This window comes from Castanea sativa, chromosome 5 (assembly GCF_040712315.1).
Source record: "Castanea sativa cultivar Marrone di Chiusa Pesio chromosome 5, ASM4071231v1".
NCBI lineage: Eukaryota > Viridiplantae > Streptophyta > Magnoliopsida > Fagales > Fagaceae > Castanea > Castanea sativa.
The window spans coordinates 79,594,029-79,609,184 of NC_134017.1; the positions used below are offsets into that span (position 1 = coordinate 79,594,029).

Below are 15,156 nucleotides of genomic sequence, written 5' to 3' on the forward strand. Positions count from 1 at the left end.
AGATTTTCAAAAGTACATTGTCATATTAATTTTTTTTAATGGAAGTTGGAACCAAAATGTCTTTAAAAAAAAGCTTAGCTGAGCACCTTAACATATTAAATTTGATCTGTTTACAATTTGTCATGTTTTAAATCCCTTTATTTTATGAAATTAGGGTGGAACCATTATTTGATGAAATTACACCCATACGTGAGTTTGAAACCATTATTTGGGGAAAAAAACCGTAAGCGTAAGAATTTTGGTGACGATGTACTGTACCTAAAAAAAAATTCCACAGCACTTTATTTATTTATTTTTGCTTTTTTTTTATAGTGATGATGTTATTAGTAACACTTTAAATTATGTAAACTTAATCATTTATATGTTAAATATTACTTATTTTTGAGCATTTTTTTTCTCTTATTTATATTGAAATGAAGACAAAAAAAATACATCATCATAATCATTATTATTTCTACATGCGAAAATACAAGTTGACCTGTAATCTAATCGACTCGACCCCTTGCAAGCCATTTAGGACCATTTATTTTTAACCCAAACCCAAACTAATCCGTCAAGGCCCATATACCAAATGAGTGGAAGTTCACTGAGTTGGGGGGTTTAGCCCATATAAAAAGTAAGTTTAGCTAAGAGGAAGGTAATTGCAACTTTGAGCAAGAAAGTAACATATGGCCAAAAAAAATTGTATATACTGCTCAAAAGAAAAATCCAAGGCCGACTGTAATAGATCAGAAAACATCAAAGGGTTTCGTTTGATCGAACCCCTAACTAGAAGCTCATATATAATTCCTCAAGCTAAGCTAATAAATAATAATTAATACTCCCACTACCTACAACGAGCTTTATCTCCATACCGTGAAGGTCTGAACTCTCTCAATCTTTTTTTTTTTTAAGTTTTGAACTAACTTTATTTCATTTCGAGGGTTAAAAAAAATTCAGAAGTAGCATTACAAAGATTTGGGTCCATTTGGCTTGAGTTTATTAGCTTAACTTCTGATTTTTATGTACAGTTTTTAAAATCTTAATAAACATGTCACATATATACGCACAGAAACATAAAGCCAAACAAGTAAACTAACCATATCCTCAACATAAGCACATGAAGGGAAAATATAACGTGGTCATTAATTACAGATTGGTGTGTTTTAAACTAACTTTTAAGTTATATTTTTGCTTTTTAGCTTTTATATATAGCTTTTTAAAATCTTAATTTTTTTTACTTTTTCAAAGTATAAATATACTTTAACACATTTTCAGAAGAAAAAAAAAATGGACAAAGAGCTAAAAGAAACTATTTCTAAACAAACACTAAAAACACTCCTGTTATAGCATAAGAGGTAAATTTTACAAATTTAATTTATAAATTCATCCTCATCAACTTATGTAAACTTGTGTAAATTTGAATTGTTGTTATTAGTAACAACGTAAATCTATTTTCTAATACTTATTTGATTGCATTCGTAAAAAGAGAAATACTTTGAGAGAATAATAAACAAATGAAAAAAGAAATAATATTTTAATAAAATAAAGTATAAGAAAAAAAATATGATATGAGTGTTTTAAAAAGCGATTATATAAAATAAAATTATAAGTAGAATCTAGAAAAAAAATTTAAACAAAATAATGCAGATAAAAAAAGATTTTACTAATGTATGCCTTTAAGACATACATTAGTAAATCATTTGAAAAAAGTTTTTATGGGAAAATAATAAAATGTGAATAATTTTTTAAATAACATTGGATCATCTGTTTATCAGTTACAGAACAGGAACCAAACAAATATTGGATCATCTGTTTATCAGTTGCAAAATGATTTACCTTTAGTAATAAATATGTTAGTTAAATTAAAAGTAGTTGACCGAAGATGAATAGATCAAGATGGATGTGTAGTACCCATTCCCTGTGTGTGTATGTGTTGTTCTGTTTACTTTCCTTCTCAAAAAAAAGGAAATGTGGGTAGTCCCACATTGCCTAAGAGTGAGTTCAAAATCGGGTATAAAGCCTTCATACACCTTACAAGAGTTACCGGCTTTTGTAAAGGGTAAGTTGTGTGATTTGTCCCTATTCCCTGTGTGTGTGTTGTTCTGTGTACTTTCCTTCTCAAAAAAAAAAAAAAGATGGATGTGTAGGAAGTAGGCCTCCTATAAGGGCACAATATGACATGTTGTTTTTGCACATATAAAGTTTAGCTTTCTATTTGCAAGACTATTGTCATTATGCCTCTGGACAAGCAAAAATTGGAATAATATAAAAGGGAAATGTTAACAAGCTTATTAAAATTTCCCTATATGAGTCTCACTTAAAAAAAAAAAAAAATTTGTTAAGAAAATTGTCAAAAAAAAATTGCCAAAAACTACTAAAAAAATTGTTGTTAACGGGCCATTAATACAACCACTACAAAAAAACTGGCCTATTTCGGCGGGTGCGAAAACTGCCGCTATAGGTCGCCTATTGCGGCGCTTTTTCGACCCGCCGCTGTACATGAGATCTATTGCGGCGGGTCAATGGCCCGCCGTAATAGACCTAGTATATTGTGGCGTACTATTGCAGCGGGCCAGTGACCCACCATAATAGACTTGCTTTAGTGGCCTTCGGCTTAGATATAGCGGCGGGTCAATAACCCGCCGCAATAGACCCTGAAATTGCAGCGGGCCTATTGCGGCGGGTACAAAAACTGCCGCTATATGTCGCCTATTGCGGCGCATTTTTGGCCTACCGCAGTAGATGAGATCTATTGCGGCGTTTTTTGTGACCGCCACTATAGGTAAGGTTTTTGTATAAAATCAAGTTTTTGTAGTTTACAATAACACATAAAAGATGAGTTTAAAGATCAAATGGTAAATTACATCCGATTAGCATGAAAATTGACATGCATGTTAAGAACATATAGAAAATGTGATCCAACGGTTGGATTTTCAAAATACGAATTCAACAATAAGTTATTGGTTGGTGTAACATTTTTTAAAGTTACATCAAGTGTAACTTGAACCCAACCCTATATTTCTTAATTCGATATGAATTTTGACAAATCTACCGTTAGATTACACTATCTTCATATATTTTTCATGCTTAAAAAATTTCAAGGTGATCAAAGATTAATAGTCATGTCATCAATCAATTATTTAAATTCAAGTTTTTGTAATTGAAAATAAAGCATAAAAGATGAGTTTAAAGATCAAATGGTAAATTACATCCGATTGGCATAAAAATTGGCATGCATGTTAAGAACATATAGAAAATGTGATCCAACGGTTGGATTTTCAAAATATGAATTCAACAATAAGTTATTGGTTGGTGTAACATTTTTTAGAGTTACATCAAGTGTAACTTGAACCCAACCCTATATTTCTTAATTCGATATGAATTTTGACAAATCTACCGTTAGATTACACTATCTTCATATATTTTTCATGCTTAAAAAATTTCAAGGTGATCAAAGATTAATAGTCATGTCATCAATCAATTGTTTAAATTCAAGTTTTTGTAATTGAAAATAACGCATAAAGGATGAGTTTAAAGATCAAATGGTAAATTACATCCGATTGGCATAAAAATTGGCATGCATGTTAAGAACATATAGAAAATGTGATCCAACGGTTGGATTTTCAAAATATGAATTCAACAATAAGTTATTGGTTGGTGTAACATTTGTTAGAGTTACATCAAGCGTAACTTGAACCCAACCCTATATTTTGTAATTTGATGTGAATTTTGACAAATGTACCGTTAGATTACATTATCTTCATATATTTTTCATGCTTAAAAAATTTCAAGGTGATCAAAGATTAATAGCCATGACATCAATCAATTGTTTAAATTCAAGTTTTTGTAATTGAAAATAACGCATAAAGGATGAGTTTAAAGATCAAATGGTAAATTACATCTGATTGGAATAAAAATTGGCATGCATGTTAAGAACATATAGAAATGTGATCCAACGGTTGGATTTCAAAATATGAATTCAACAATAAGTTATTGGTTGGTGTAACATTTTTTAGAGTTACATCAAGCGTAACTTGAACCAAACCCTATATTTCGTAATTCGATGTGAATTTTGACAAATATACCATTAGATTACATTATCTTCATATATTTTTCATGCTTAAAAAATTTTAAGGTGATCAAAGATTAATAGCCATGTCATCAATCAATTGTTTAAATTCAAGTTTTTGTAATTGAAAATAACGCATAAATGATGAATTTAAATATCAAATGGTAAATTACATCCAATTGACATCAAAATTGGCATGCATGTTAAGAACATATAGAAAATATGATCCAACAGTTGGATTTTCAAAATATGAATTCAACAATAAGTTATTGGTTGGTGTAACATTTGTTAGAGTTACATCAAGCGTAACTTGAACCCAACCCTATATTTCTTAATTCGTTGTGAACTTTGACAAATCTACCGTTAGATTACATTATCTTCATATATTTTTCATGTTTAAAAAATTTCAAGGTGACCAAAGATTAATAGTCATTTCATCAATCAATTGTTTAAATTCAAGTTTTTGTAGTTTAAAATAACGTATAAAATATGAGTTTAAAAATCAAATGGTAAATTACATCTGATTGGCATGAAAATTGGCGTGTATGTTAAGAACATATAGAAAATGTGATCCAACGGTTGGATTTTCAAAATATGAATTTAACAATAAGTTATTGGTTAGTGTAACATTTTTTAAAGTTACATGAGGTGTAACATAAAGCCAGACTTATATTTCTTAATTCAATGTGAATTTTGATAAATCTACCGTTTGATTGTGACCATAATTTACCAAAATTAACCTTTCATTACACTCTTCAAGTCCAACAGTTAGATTTCAAATCTCAGAATGGCACGTGACTGACATGTGCTATGTACTTGTATGATTATGTTTTCTCAATCTGACCATCCAATTAGTTATATTTTTTTTTTAAATTAAACGTAGTTAGTCAAATATTAAAATTCTTACATAAATTTAATAATAGCCATGATGATTTATTTTTTAATTTTTAATAAGAATGTGTGATAATTTTTGTCGTGTGGTTTTTTTTTTTTTTTTTGAGAAATTTGAGTGGTGAATTTTATTGAGTATATGTGATTGTTTTTTGTTTTTAAATTTTATTTCATAGCTCATTAATAAAATAACCAAGTGACTTCACCAAATTGCAGAATTTTTTCTTAATTTTTTTTTTAAGTAAATATAATTTTTTTGTTTTGTTTTTATCTTCTTCTCTTATAATTTCTAAATTGATAAAAATATTAATTTAACAACAATCCATTTTAATCTAACTGAAATTCATCATTTTCATTAATATTTAAATAAAATTATTATTTTATTTAAATATTAAACCCGAAACATCTGAAACTCCCACAATTTTCCACATCATCATTTTAATGTTTTAAACTAAATAGTGTGAGAGTTTTACGTGAGTCTTTCTTTTTTCTTTTTCTTTGTATTGAAACCTAAAGTGAGTCCTTTTTTATATATATATAAAAAATCTAATGTGAGGTCTAACTAAAAATATTATAATTATTTTTTAAATCCTAATTCTAATATAGGTCTTTGAAAAAGTCAAAAATCTCAGTTTTCTATCATACATAGATAATAACTAGCCTCTAAGCACGTGCTCACGCGCGTGCTCCGAGGCTCTTCTATTTTTTTTGGAAATATGTTAATAATTTGCATCCATTATAATTTTGGATTACTATATTTTCCCATCACAAAATTTGATACTTAAATTTTGTGCTTTTTTTAATAGCAATTCCAACACAAACTCTCACTAACATATTTTCAAAAGTTTTCCCTTTTTATTTTTATATAGGAATTCAAACACAAACAAAACTTGAGATAATTTAGTAAAAATATATCATTAACTTCCACGTAAAACTAAACTATTCTTTTTTTCGTCAAATCCTAAATTTCAACCTCTTTTATCTCTCCCTCTATTCTTTAAAAATTGCTGTTTTTTTAAAATTTCTATTCCTTTAAAATTTCAATTCTCATTTTTTTTTTCCTTCTAAATCTCTTCTTCCCTATTTGAAAAGTATATTTTCTATTTGAATTTGGTTACTTCTTGGTCCTTCCTTTCTTTCATTTTTTTTTTGTTTTTTGTTTTTGTTAAACTCAAATACTCTTAATTGTTCGGTTACTTTTTTTTTTAATCTTTTTTTTTTGGGGAAGTACGTTTTTTTTTTAACCATTTAGAGAAGTATGTTGTGTTACTTTAAAGAAAAGAAAGAAAAAAATGTCAAAAAAAAAATTCTCCTCTCAAAATCTCGATTTTTTTAAATCTCAAACAAAAATAATTGAATTTAAACAAAGTGATAAACATCAATTTGTTATTGATAAACTTCTCAAATTCAAATGCTTTAAAAAGAGTTTGTGTTTGAGTGAAAAGTTTGAAAATATCCACACACAAAAGGAAAAGATAAGCCCAAAAAAAAAAAAAAAATCTGATACACATAGATAAGTATATTTTCTATTTGAATTCAGTTACTTCTTGATCCTTCCTTTATTTTTTTATTTTTTATTTTTTAACTCAAATACTCTTAATTGTTCGATTACTCTTTAAAAAAAAAAAAATTAGATAAGTATGTTGGGTTACTTTGAAGAGAAGAAAGGAAAAAAAAAAAATTCTCCTCTCAAAATCACGATTTTAAAAATAAAATAAAAAATCTCAAACAAAAACAATTGAAAATTTTTTTTGCAAGCAAACAAAAATAATTGAATTTAAAACAAAGTGATAAACATCAATTCGTTATTGATAAACATCAATTGGTTTTGGTTTTTCAAAAATTGCTGATGATGATGAGAAAAGTTGTTATTGGCGACAGGGAAGTTTGAAGTTTGAATTGGAAAGGGGAGCGATGTTCAAGCATGTTGCGGAGGGCGATATCTCGCCACCATCAACATCAACATCAACGTCAACGTCAACATCGAGAAGCCTATTACCAGTACCCTCTCATCCGTTCACTGGCACCATCGTTTGGTTGGTGAATTTCATTACCGAGTTTCAGAACACATATTTGTTGAAAAAAGAAGATGCTGAACGCTTGTTCTATGTGGAGAGGCTGAAGGAGTGTTTATTGATGTTAAGGCCTGGGTTGATGACTGCGCACAGGGAAATTGGCAGCGCAAGCGAAGACAAGCGTCCATTCCGTGAGTGGTACTGCAAAGTGAAGGATTTGGTATATGAAGTAGAAGATTTATTTGAAGACATTGAACTGGAGATTAGAGCCGAGTCTTACGAGTCTCCTCTATTATCGTGTGAGCTCTTTGAAGAGTTACTTGAAGATGAAGACGGCATGGATTTGGAACTTAGGATTAAGTACGTTTGGTCTCTCAAAAAACATTCACATTCTGCACTTCCTCCTCCTCCTTCACAAAAACAATCATTAACATTGTGGTCTTTATTGGGAGAAAATATTAAAATAGCATTAATTTTCAAACAATATAGTTAGTAGTTCAGTTTTAGAAACTATATTTTTTACTAGCATCTCGAGTCTAATAGACTCGATTTTGGGGCTATAAATCGAGTCTTTAATGCTCGATTTTTATGGTCTAATTCTGTCTGATGTGGCATTTTTTTCACATGGCGACTACTTGGAAATCGAGTCTCTAAGACTCGATTTACCACCAAAAAAAAAAAACGCAGTCAGCCTACCTGGGTCGCGCGGCCTGGGCGCGCTGCCTGGGCGCGCGACCCAGGCCCCCGCGCGGCCTGGGCGCGACCCAGGCCACCACGCGCCCAGGTCGCGTGGCCTGGGTGCGCGACCCAGGCCAGCCCAGGTCGCTCTGCCTGGTCCTTTTTTTTTGTTTTTTTTTTTGGAATTCAAATTTCATCTGGTTTGTAAATCGAGTCTTAGATACTCGATTTCCAAGTAGTCGCCACGTGGAAAAAATGCCACATCAGATAGAATCAGACCATAAAAATCGAGCATTAAAGACTCGATTTATAGCCCCAAAATCGAGTCTTTTAGACTCGAGATGCTAGTAAAAAATATAGTTTGTAAAACTGAACTACTAACTATATTGTTTGAAAATTAATGCTATTTTAATATTTTCTCCTCTTTATTGCTTCAAAGGCAGCGGAGGGCAAATGAGTGTCTCTTTCTCGAAAATTATATTCCTGCCCATATGCTTTGTACGGTAAAAAGAATGTCCCTCGTTATGGCACATCTAGAAAATCTTGTAGAAGAAATGCACTCTTTACCCTCACCCTCACTGCCCCCGTTCTCCTCCTCCTCCTCCTCCACAGAAGACCCAGGATATCATTTACTTCCTTGGTATTTGAGAAGATGCCTGGAATTCTGCTTCATATTCACCCCTGGTTTCACCTTTTACAAGAAAGATTTGGTCTTATTTTGGGTAGCTGGGGGACTTGTTCACCCTGTTGCTGGACGTAGCTTGGAGGAGGAAGCAGGCCATTACTTTGATCTAATGGTGTCTTGGAACTACTTTCTGCTCGCATATCCAGATCACCCTGAACCAGGTCTTACATCATTGGACCTAGACCTAGACCCTCCTCTGTACAAACTAAGATTTGACTGGATAAACATTGATCGCTTTACCATGGACCATGAATTCGTGCGCCACTGTCTGTTTGATGATCTTGTCTCAGAGAAGGCACGCCATGCATCTGTGGGTAACTGTTCCATATCTGAAGGATGGCTACAACCTTCAAGGGGTTTACGCACAATCTTCCTTAGGAGGAGAGGCACCCACTGTTACTCCAACTCTTCATTGAATGATGCTGGGCGTTTGTTCCTAAAGGTAAGATACCTGCGTATACTTGATCTGTCACATGCCGGGTTTAAAAGTCTTCCAGATTATGTTTGTGACTTGCTCCATCTTAGGTCTCTAAATCTCTCTTATAATCCAATTGAGACATTGAGTAGATCAATCATCAACCTCTTCCGTCTTCAAACCTTGAATCTCTTTCGTTGTCATGAATTGACCAGCATTCCGGACAACCTATACTTGCTGTCTAACTTGCGACATCTTATTATTAGTCCGGTTAAATTGAATTTGATGCCTACATTTATTGGGAGATTTACCTCTCTCCAAACACTACTTCAATTCACCGTCCTAAGGAAAGATGGGTGTCAAATTGGAGAGCTAAGAAACCTAAATAACCTTTGTGGGGAGCTTAGCATTGAAAATCTCGAGAATGTGGCAACTTTGGATGAGGCTAAGGGAGCAAGGTTGCATCTCAAGACTGGTATTCACAAATTATCCTTGGTTTGGTCCGGAAACGAACCTAATGCAAATTTTGACATTGCCCAAGATCTTCGACCTCATTGCAACCTCAAGGTTTTGAAGATTTTCAACTATAATTCAAAATTTCCATCTTGGGTGTCAAATCCTTCATTCACACACCTTATATCTATCACCCTGACCAACTGTTTAAGTCAAGAGCTCCCACCATTTGGTCCATTGCCTCTCCTGAAATCTCTTCAAATTGTGAATGTTAATGGGGTTAAACATATTGGCCCCAAGTTCTACGGCTGGGGAATTGTCAAAATTGCTTTCCCATCTTTACTTTCACTGAAAATTTGGCATATGAATGATTTGGAAGCTTGGGCTCAGTGCAAATCCACTGACTTCCCAGTGCTAAAGGAAATTTATCTGAGCAGCTGCAAGAAGTTGAAGAATCTCCCTAAGATGCGGCCACTTGTCAAAATAAAGACTTTCAATTGCCCGAAATTTTCACATGTTAGTGGTTCAAATTGAACTTTCAGACATATAGTAATCCTTTATCAGGTACAATATTCCTCTGTTGTTGTTTTTTTCTCAAGTAATATGATTCCTTTGTGTAAACTAGCTTCTTAATTTGACCTGGTTTAGTATATATGTTATCTAACTTTTTTTTTTTGTAGAAGTTCACAATGTTATGGTTGTTATCGGTGGACACTGTAAAATTTGAAATTGCATTTACAATTGAAGGGGAACAATGTAAGTTGTTCTTTTTTATGTTGTCTTTGGGCTTTTATTAATATATTCTTTTTTATGCCATAAATTCATACCATAGGAAGATTCTTTTTCAGTCTCCAACCTCAAAACTCAGGAATTTCCCAGGTTCCTGTCTTAGTTTAGGATAGAGACACAGGGAAAGTGACTGGTTGTGATATGAATTAGAACTAAATGGAAGCTGAGTTGCTTTGAACAAATTGATAGGTCCTTAGGCACCTCTCCAAAGACCACAAAGTTCTCAAGAAAAGCTCTAAAAAGCTTGTTTCATTCGCATACAAAAACTTATTTACAAGTGCTTACATTATGGTACTTATACTATTTGTGTGGCATTGGCAGCCTTCTGGATGAACTACAAGTGTCTAAAACCTATTGGCCAATGCTTAAACAATAATCTATTCTACTAGTTTGATTCTTAGACCTTCTAGTGAACCAATCTTGTGAAATCCTCCATGGCAATTACAAAATGGTAGGGGGACAGGGAATTCCCCTGCATTAGCTCTTTGCCTCCTGAAAGTACCCCACAAAAGAACCATTAAGGCCAAATGAAAATCTAGGAGTTGTAATACAACCTGATCCAGTGAACAAACTAGGGAGGGAACCCATCAGGCACTAGGCACATTATTATGAAGTTCCACTCAAAAGAATCATAAGCCTTTCTCCTATCAGCCTTGATAGCACACATGGCGGGACTGATATTTCTTTTGTAGTGCTTCACCAGCTCAAGACAGCAATTTGTTTTCAGAAAGATTCCTATCCTTTACGACGCCAGTCTGGTTGGAGCTCACAAACTCATCCAAGATAGATTTTCAGCTGTTAGCTAGGATTTTTGTGATACAGTTATGACTTATATATTACTTTGCAGAACGTTGTAGGTCTGTAATCTGAGATAGAGGAGGGATTGGGGACTTTAGGAATAAGAGAAATAGCTGTGGAATTAAACTCCTAAAGAAACTTTCCAGAAGAGAAAATTAAGAAATGACTGCACATACAAATTTTTTTTCACTATTAGCCAGGAACCTTGAAGAATTTGGCAGTAAATCCATCTGGACCAGCGCTTTTGTCACTACCCAAGCTGAAAATTGTTTGCTGGATTTCTACTTCAGTTACCTCTCTAACAAGCTTTCCTTCACTGCTTCAGGGATATGGTCCTTAATTAACCCTGTAACAGCTTCCATCATTTCACTTGCAAGTTATAGACCTATTATATAGTTATTTCTTTTTAGAGCCTCCTTAGTTGATATATTGAGTGCTTTTTTGATGATCCATTGTTCTATTCTGTATTATATTGCTTTCCATTGCCAAAATTTTGTCCTTGGAATGAAACAAACTATGACTGATCATTTTATTAGTGGTTTTCGAATCATGCATATATGGTACATCTTATCTTTTTTCTTATACTAAGGATGCTGTTACTGTTCAGTTATACACATTCAGTTTTAAGCTTTTAATTTCATTTTTGTTATTGTGTTTTCTGCTTATTTAAATGGAATTGGGTAGGAGGGAGCTTGGAATCAAGTAACTTGTGCTTTTGTGTTTCAGTGAACATGGTGCTTTGCCTCAGGATCATTCCCCCGGAAGCTTTGTGGCTAGTTTGCACAGGAGGATGGATTACTGAGAGTCGTCCACAATCAAACAAATCCGTGCAACCTTATTCATTTGATAGACTCTGATTTCACTTTCGAATTGCATTACATCTTAGATTTTATTTTTGTCAAGTATGATACTGATATTGATGTTAATTCTGGCTATAGGAAGACCACAATTTTACTGTTTATCTAAATTTCACTGGCATTGAAATTTCTGTTATGTTTTATCAGTTGTGGTCTCAGAATTTGTGGCACCAGCATACTGTCCATCTAACCATCATAACTGATAACCTGGTTAGACTAACCTGTTGATTTGTGAGCTCAAATATTGGGGAGGACTGCACCCATTAAATTAACTGCGTTACTCTTTTTTGGATTAATTCTTGGCTTATTGAAGTTTTAGTTGCGTATATAGAATTCTTTTTATCTATTGTAATTTAGTTGTGCTTTGACTTGTATATAAACCTTATATACATAGATTTCTATGCGTGTTCCCAACCACTAGGGCAAGAGCAGAGCGGAATAGAGAGAATTGTAGTGATAGTGATAGCTTCAATTCTAGTTGTGTCACTTCAAACCTACCTGCTACTCATACTTTTCGGCCTTCACATCATGTTAGTGTTCATTTGACTAATAAGATGGAATATTCACCTCACCTAATCAAGTTTGGCAGAGAGTAATACACGAAGATATTTGAGTTGAGTTGAATGTCACTGCTGGGAGAAGACGAGAGCTGGGAAATAGATTACTGAGTCACTTAAATAAAAAAATAAAAAATAAAAAAATCACCAACAGTGGAAGAGAGAAACGAGCATTTGTGTGGAGTATTTATATATAGAAATTTTGGGGGCATTCAAGAAAATCATAATAACAATCATACCTGATGCCAAACTAAAAATATCATTCTTGCTGACGATGGATACTCGTGGTTTTATCTTTTGCCTAAAAGTAGTAACAGACCCAAACAATGCGTGAAAATAAATAATCATTTTGTAATTGTAATATAATGTATAATTTGTTATCTAAAATTCGTTGTAGATAATTTTGTTCTCCTTAAAAATTAAACAATTTTTCAAATTACTTTTCATCTTTCTATCTCTACCAATATATCATTTTATTATTTTAGGTGTATTTGATTGATATTATTCTTGTATAAGGTGGTCCATATCTTTCAAACATATTTTATAGTATGCTATATTTTTTTTCCTATAACTAAACTTTTTAAGTTTTAAATAAATTATTCAAATTCTCCATTCTTTTAAAGGAGATTATCATGATAATCAAAATTCATAACAAACTTATATTGAATATGTATAATTTATTATGTAAATAAATATGTATAATTTATTATGTAAATTTTATTGCACATAATTTTTTCTTCCTAAAAATTAAACAATTTCAAAAAGTAATTTCTATTACTCTATTTTTACAAATATAAAATTTTATATATTTTTTATTGATATTATTATTCTTTTTTGAAATGGTCCATATTCTTCTAACTATTTTTATTATGAATTATATTTTCCTAATTTTTTAATACAACTAAATTTTTTAAATTTTTAAGGAAATTATTATGATAACCAAATTGGACCAAATGGATCAAAATGAACTGAAATTGACCAAATATACCGAATAGGACAAATGTGGACCAAATGGATTGAATAGAACAAATTGGAAAATATAAAGAAAAAGAAAAAAGTATTGTCTCCATCTCCATTATTCATCAAGTCTCAGGATACGAACTAAAAAAAATAATAATAATAATAATTTACAAAATTACTTGAATTGGTATGGATAAATTTTAAGTGATATTCTCAAGAAATCATAACATAATTCATGATATAGAGTTCTTGAAGGCCAGTTTTTGTGAAATGAATGCTTGAAATTACATCGCCTCTATTAGTCAATTAGCAAACATCAAAAAGCATGTTTAAGTTTAACACACTTGTGAAATGTTGTCATCATCTTCCCTCCCAAATACTTTGTGGTTGCATAATCTAGAACCTTTGTTTTAAATAGACTGTTTAAGTTTATTTTGGTGAATTATTATTTTGGTCATTGTTGGGTTAAAATGAACTAACCCCTTGCAAATTAATTAATAACTCAAGTTATTTAATTAGGTTCAATTACATGCAATAACGTGGCAGCACAAACAAATTACTAATTATACTAAATGCAGCGAAAAATAAATTTGACACGAGTGATTTGTTTACAAATGGGGAAAACCACCGAGACAAAACCCCATTGGGTGATTTTAAGGTTACCACTCCCAAGAATTCACTATTATCAATCACAAACGGTTATAAGTATAAGGAATCTTACCAAACCCTTTAGCTTATCCCGAAATACCAACTTACAGTTGAACCTTTACCACAATACCCAATTGGACTTGTATTATTGCGGCAATCTTTCTGTTCAATGCATGAATCCCAGTACGTAACTAACCAATGATGCACGGATCCTAGTACGTGACTAACTCACCAACTTGAAGAAGATTGTTGGCTGCAAAGTTCTTCAGTTCATCAACAATGAAAATTAGGAAGCTCCTTGGTTACAAAACTCTTGGCATAAAGACACAGTAGCTTCTTCAAAGAGAATAATGAACTATGGCACTTTCTCCATGTATTCTCTTTTCATTAACTTGTGACGGCCTTTAAAATAATTTTTATATATGTCTAGAGTTGTGAGAAAAGAAACCCTATACAAATATACAAGCATGGGTCGAAAAGTAAATCTTAAATTTCTGATTTCATAAGTCTCGACAGAAACAACTTCTGTCGAGCTTCAATATTAAATCTCGATAGAAAGGATTCTGTCGAGTTTTAGTGAACAACTCTTTCTTCACTTGTTTCTTGGTTAGATCTCCATGGCATTAACACTTGACTTGAACTCTTGTTTCTTGAAGTACTAAACTCATCCTAGATCTACCCAATTACAAGTAAAGTGCATTTTGTCAAAAGATTAGCCCATTACATAAAATATGTTCATAATAATCTCCCCCTTTGGCAATCCGTGACAAAACCACAACAAACAAATGAATTTTGAGAGAAATCTTAAATCACTAAGCTCATAACCACTTGTTGGATTACAAAACAAATTTAACCCTAACATAAACTCTTGAAAAACTTTGCAAGAAGAGAATTCATGGTAAGATATATTTTCGCATAAATTAATTTCAAAACTTTTACCTAAGAGAATTCTAAAATTGTTGAAAGTAAAGTGGTTCCCTTTTCTTTGTGATTCCCTTTTTTTTTTTTTTTTTAGATTTCTAAAAACTTAGGAACATTTTCAGCTAAGAGAACAACTGGACAAATAAAATAAAGATTTTTTTTAAGGCCTGAAATCAGATTGCCAATCTGACCCATCAGACTATCAAAGTACCAATCTACTTATAGTGGGCTCAAATCATCACATCAATTCAAGGCCCGGTGAAGTATGGCACTTTGACTCCAATTTTCCAAAACAAAAAAAAAAAAACCCACTTTTATTTTGATTTTTGGTATTTTCAAAAGTTATATCAATTGGGACTGGGTTTATTATTTAAATGGAATCTTTCTTAATTAGTAAGGATAATTTCAATTGAGACTGGGTTTTTCAATAATCAATTT

The 15,156-nt window shown here is 32.1% G+C and overlaps 1 protein-coding gene across 2 annotated transcripts; it reads left to right on the forward strand.

The window, feature by feature from the left end:
- Positions 1-8,068: 8,068 nt before the first annotated feature.
- LOC142637382 (putative disease resistance protein RGA4) lies at positions 8,069-11,830 on the forward strand. 2 transcript variants are annotated; one of them, XR_012844618.1, is made up of 3 exons: positions 8,069-9,752; positions 9,869-9,944; positions 11,502-11,830. XR_012844618.1 is itself a non-coding variant. In XM_075811664.1 (2 exons), the coding sequence occupies exon 1, from the start codon at positions 8,127-8,129 to the stop codon at positions 9,720-9,722; it is 1,596 nt and encodes a 531-aa protein (XP_075667779.1). In that variant the 5' UTR covers positions 8,069-8,126; the 3' UTR covers positions 9,723-9,752; positions 11,502-11,830. The 2 variants fall into 2 exon arrangements, 1 of the variants encoding a protein (XP_075667779.1); XM_075811664.1 differs by lacking the exon at positions 9,869-9,944.
- The last annotated feature ends 3,326 nt before the right edge of the window (positions 11,831-15,156 follow it).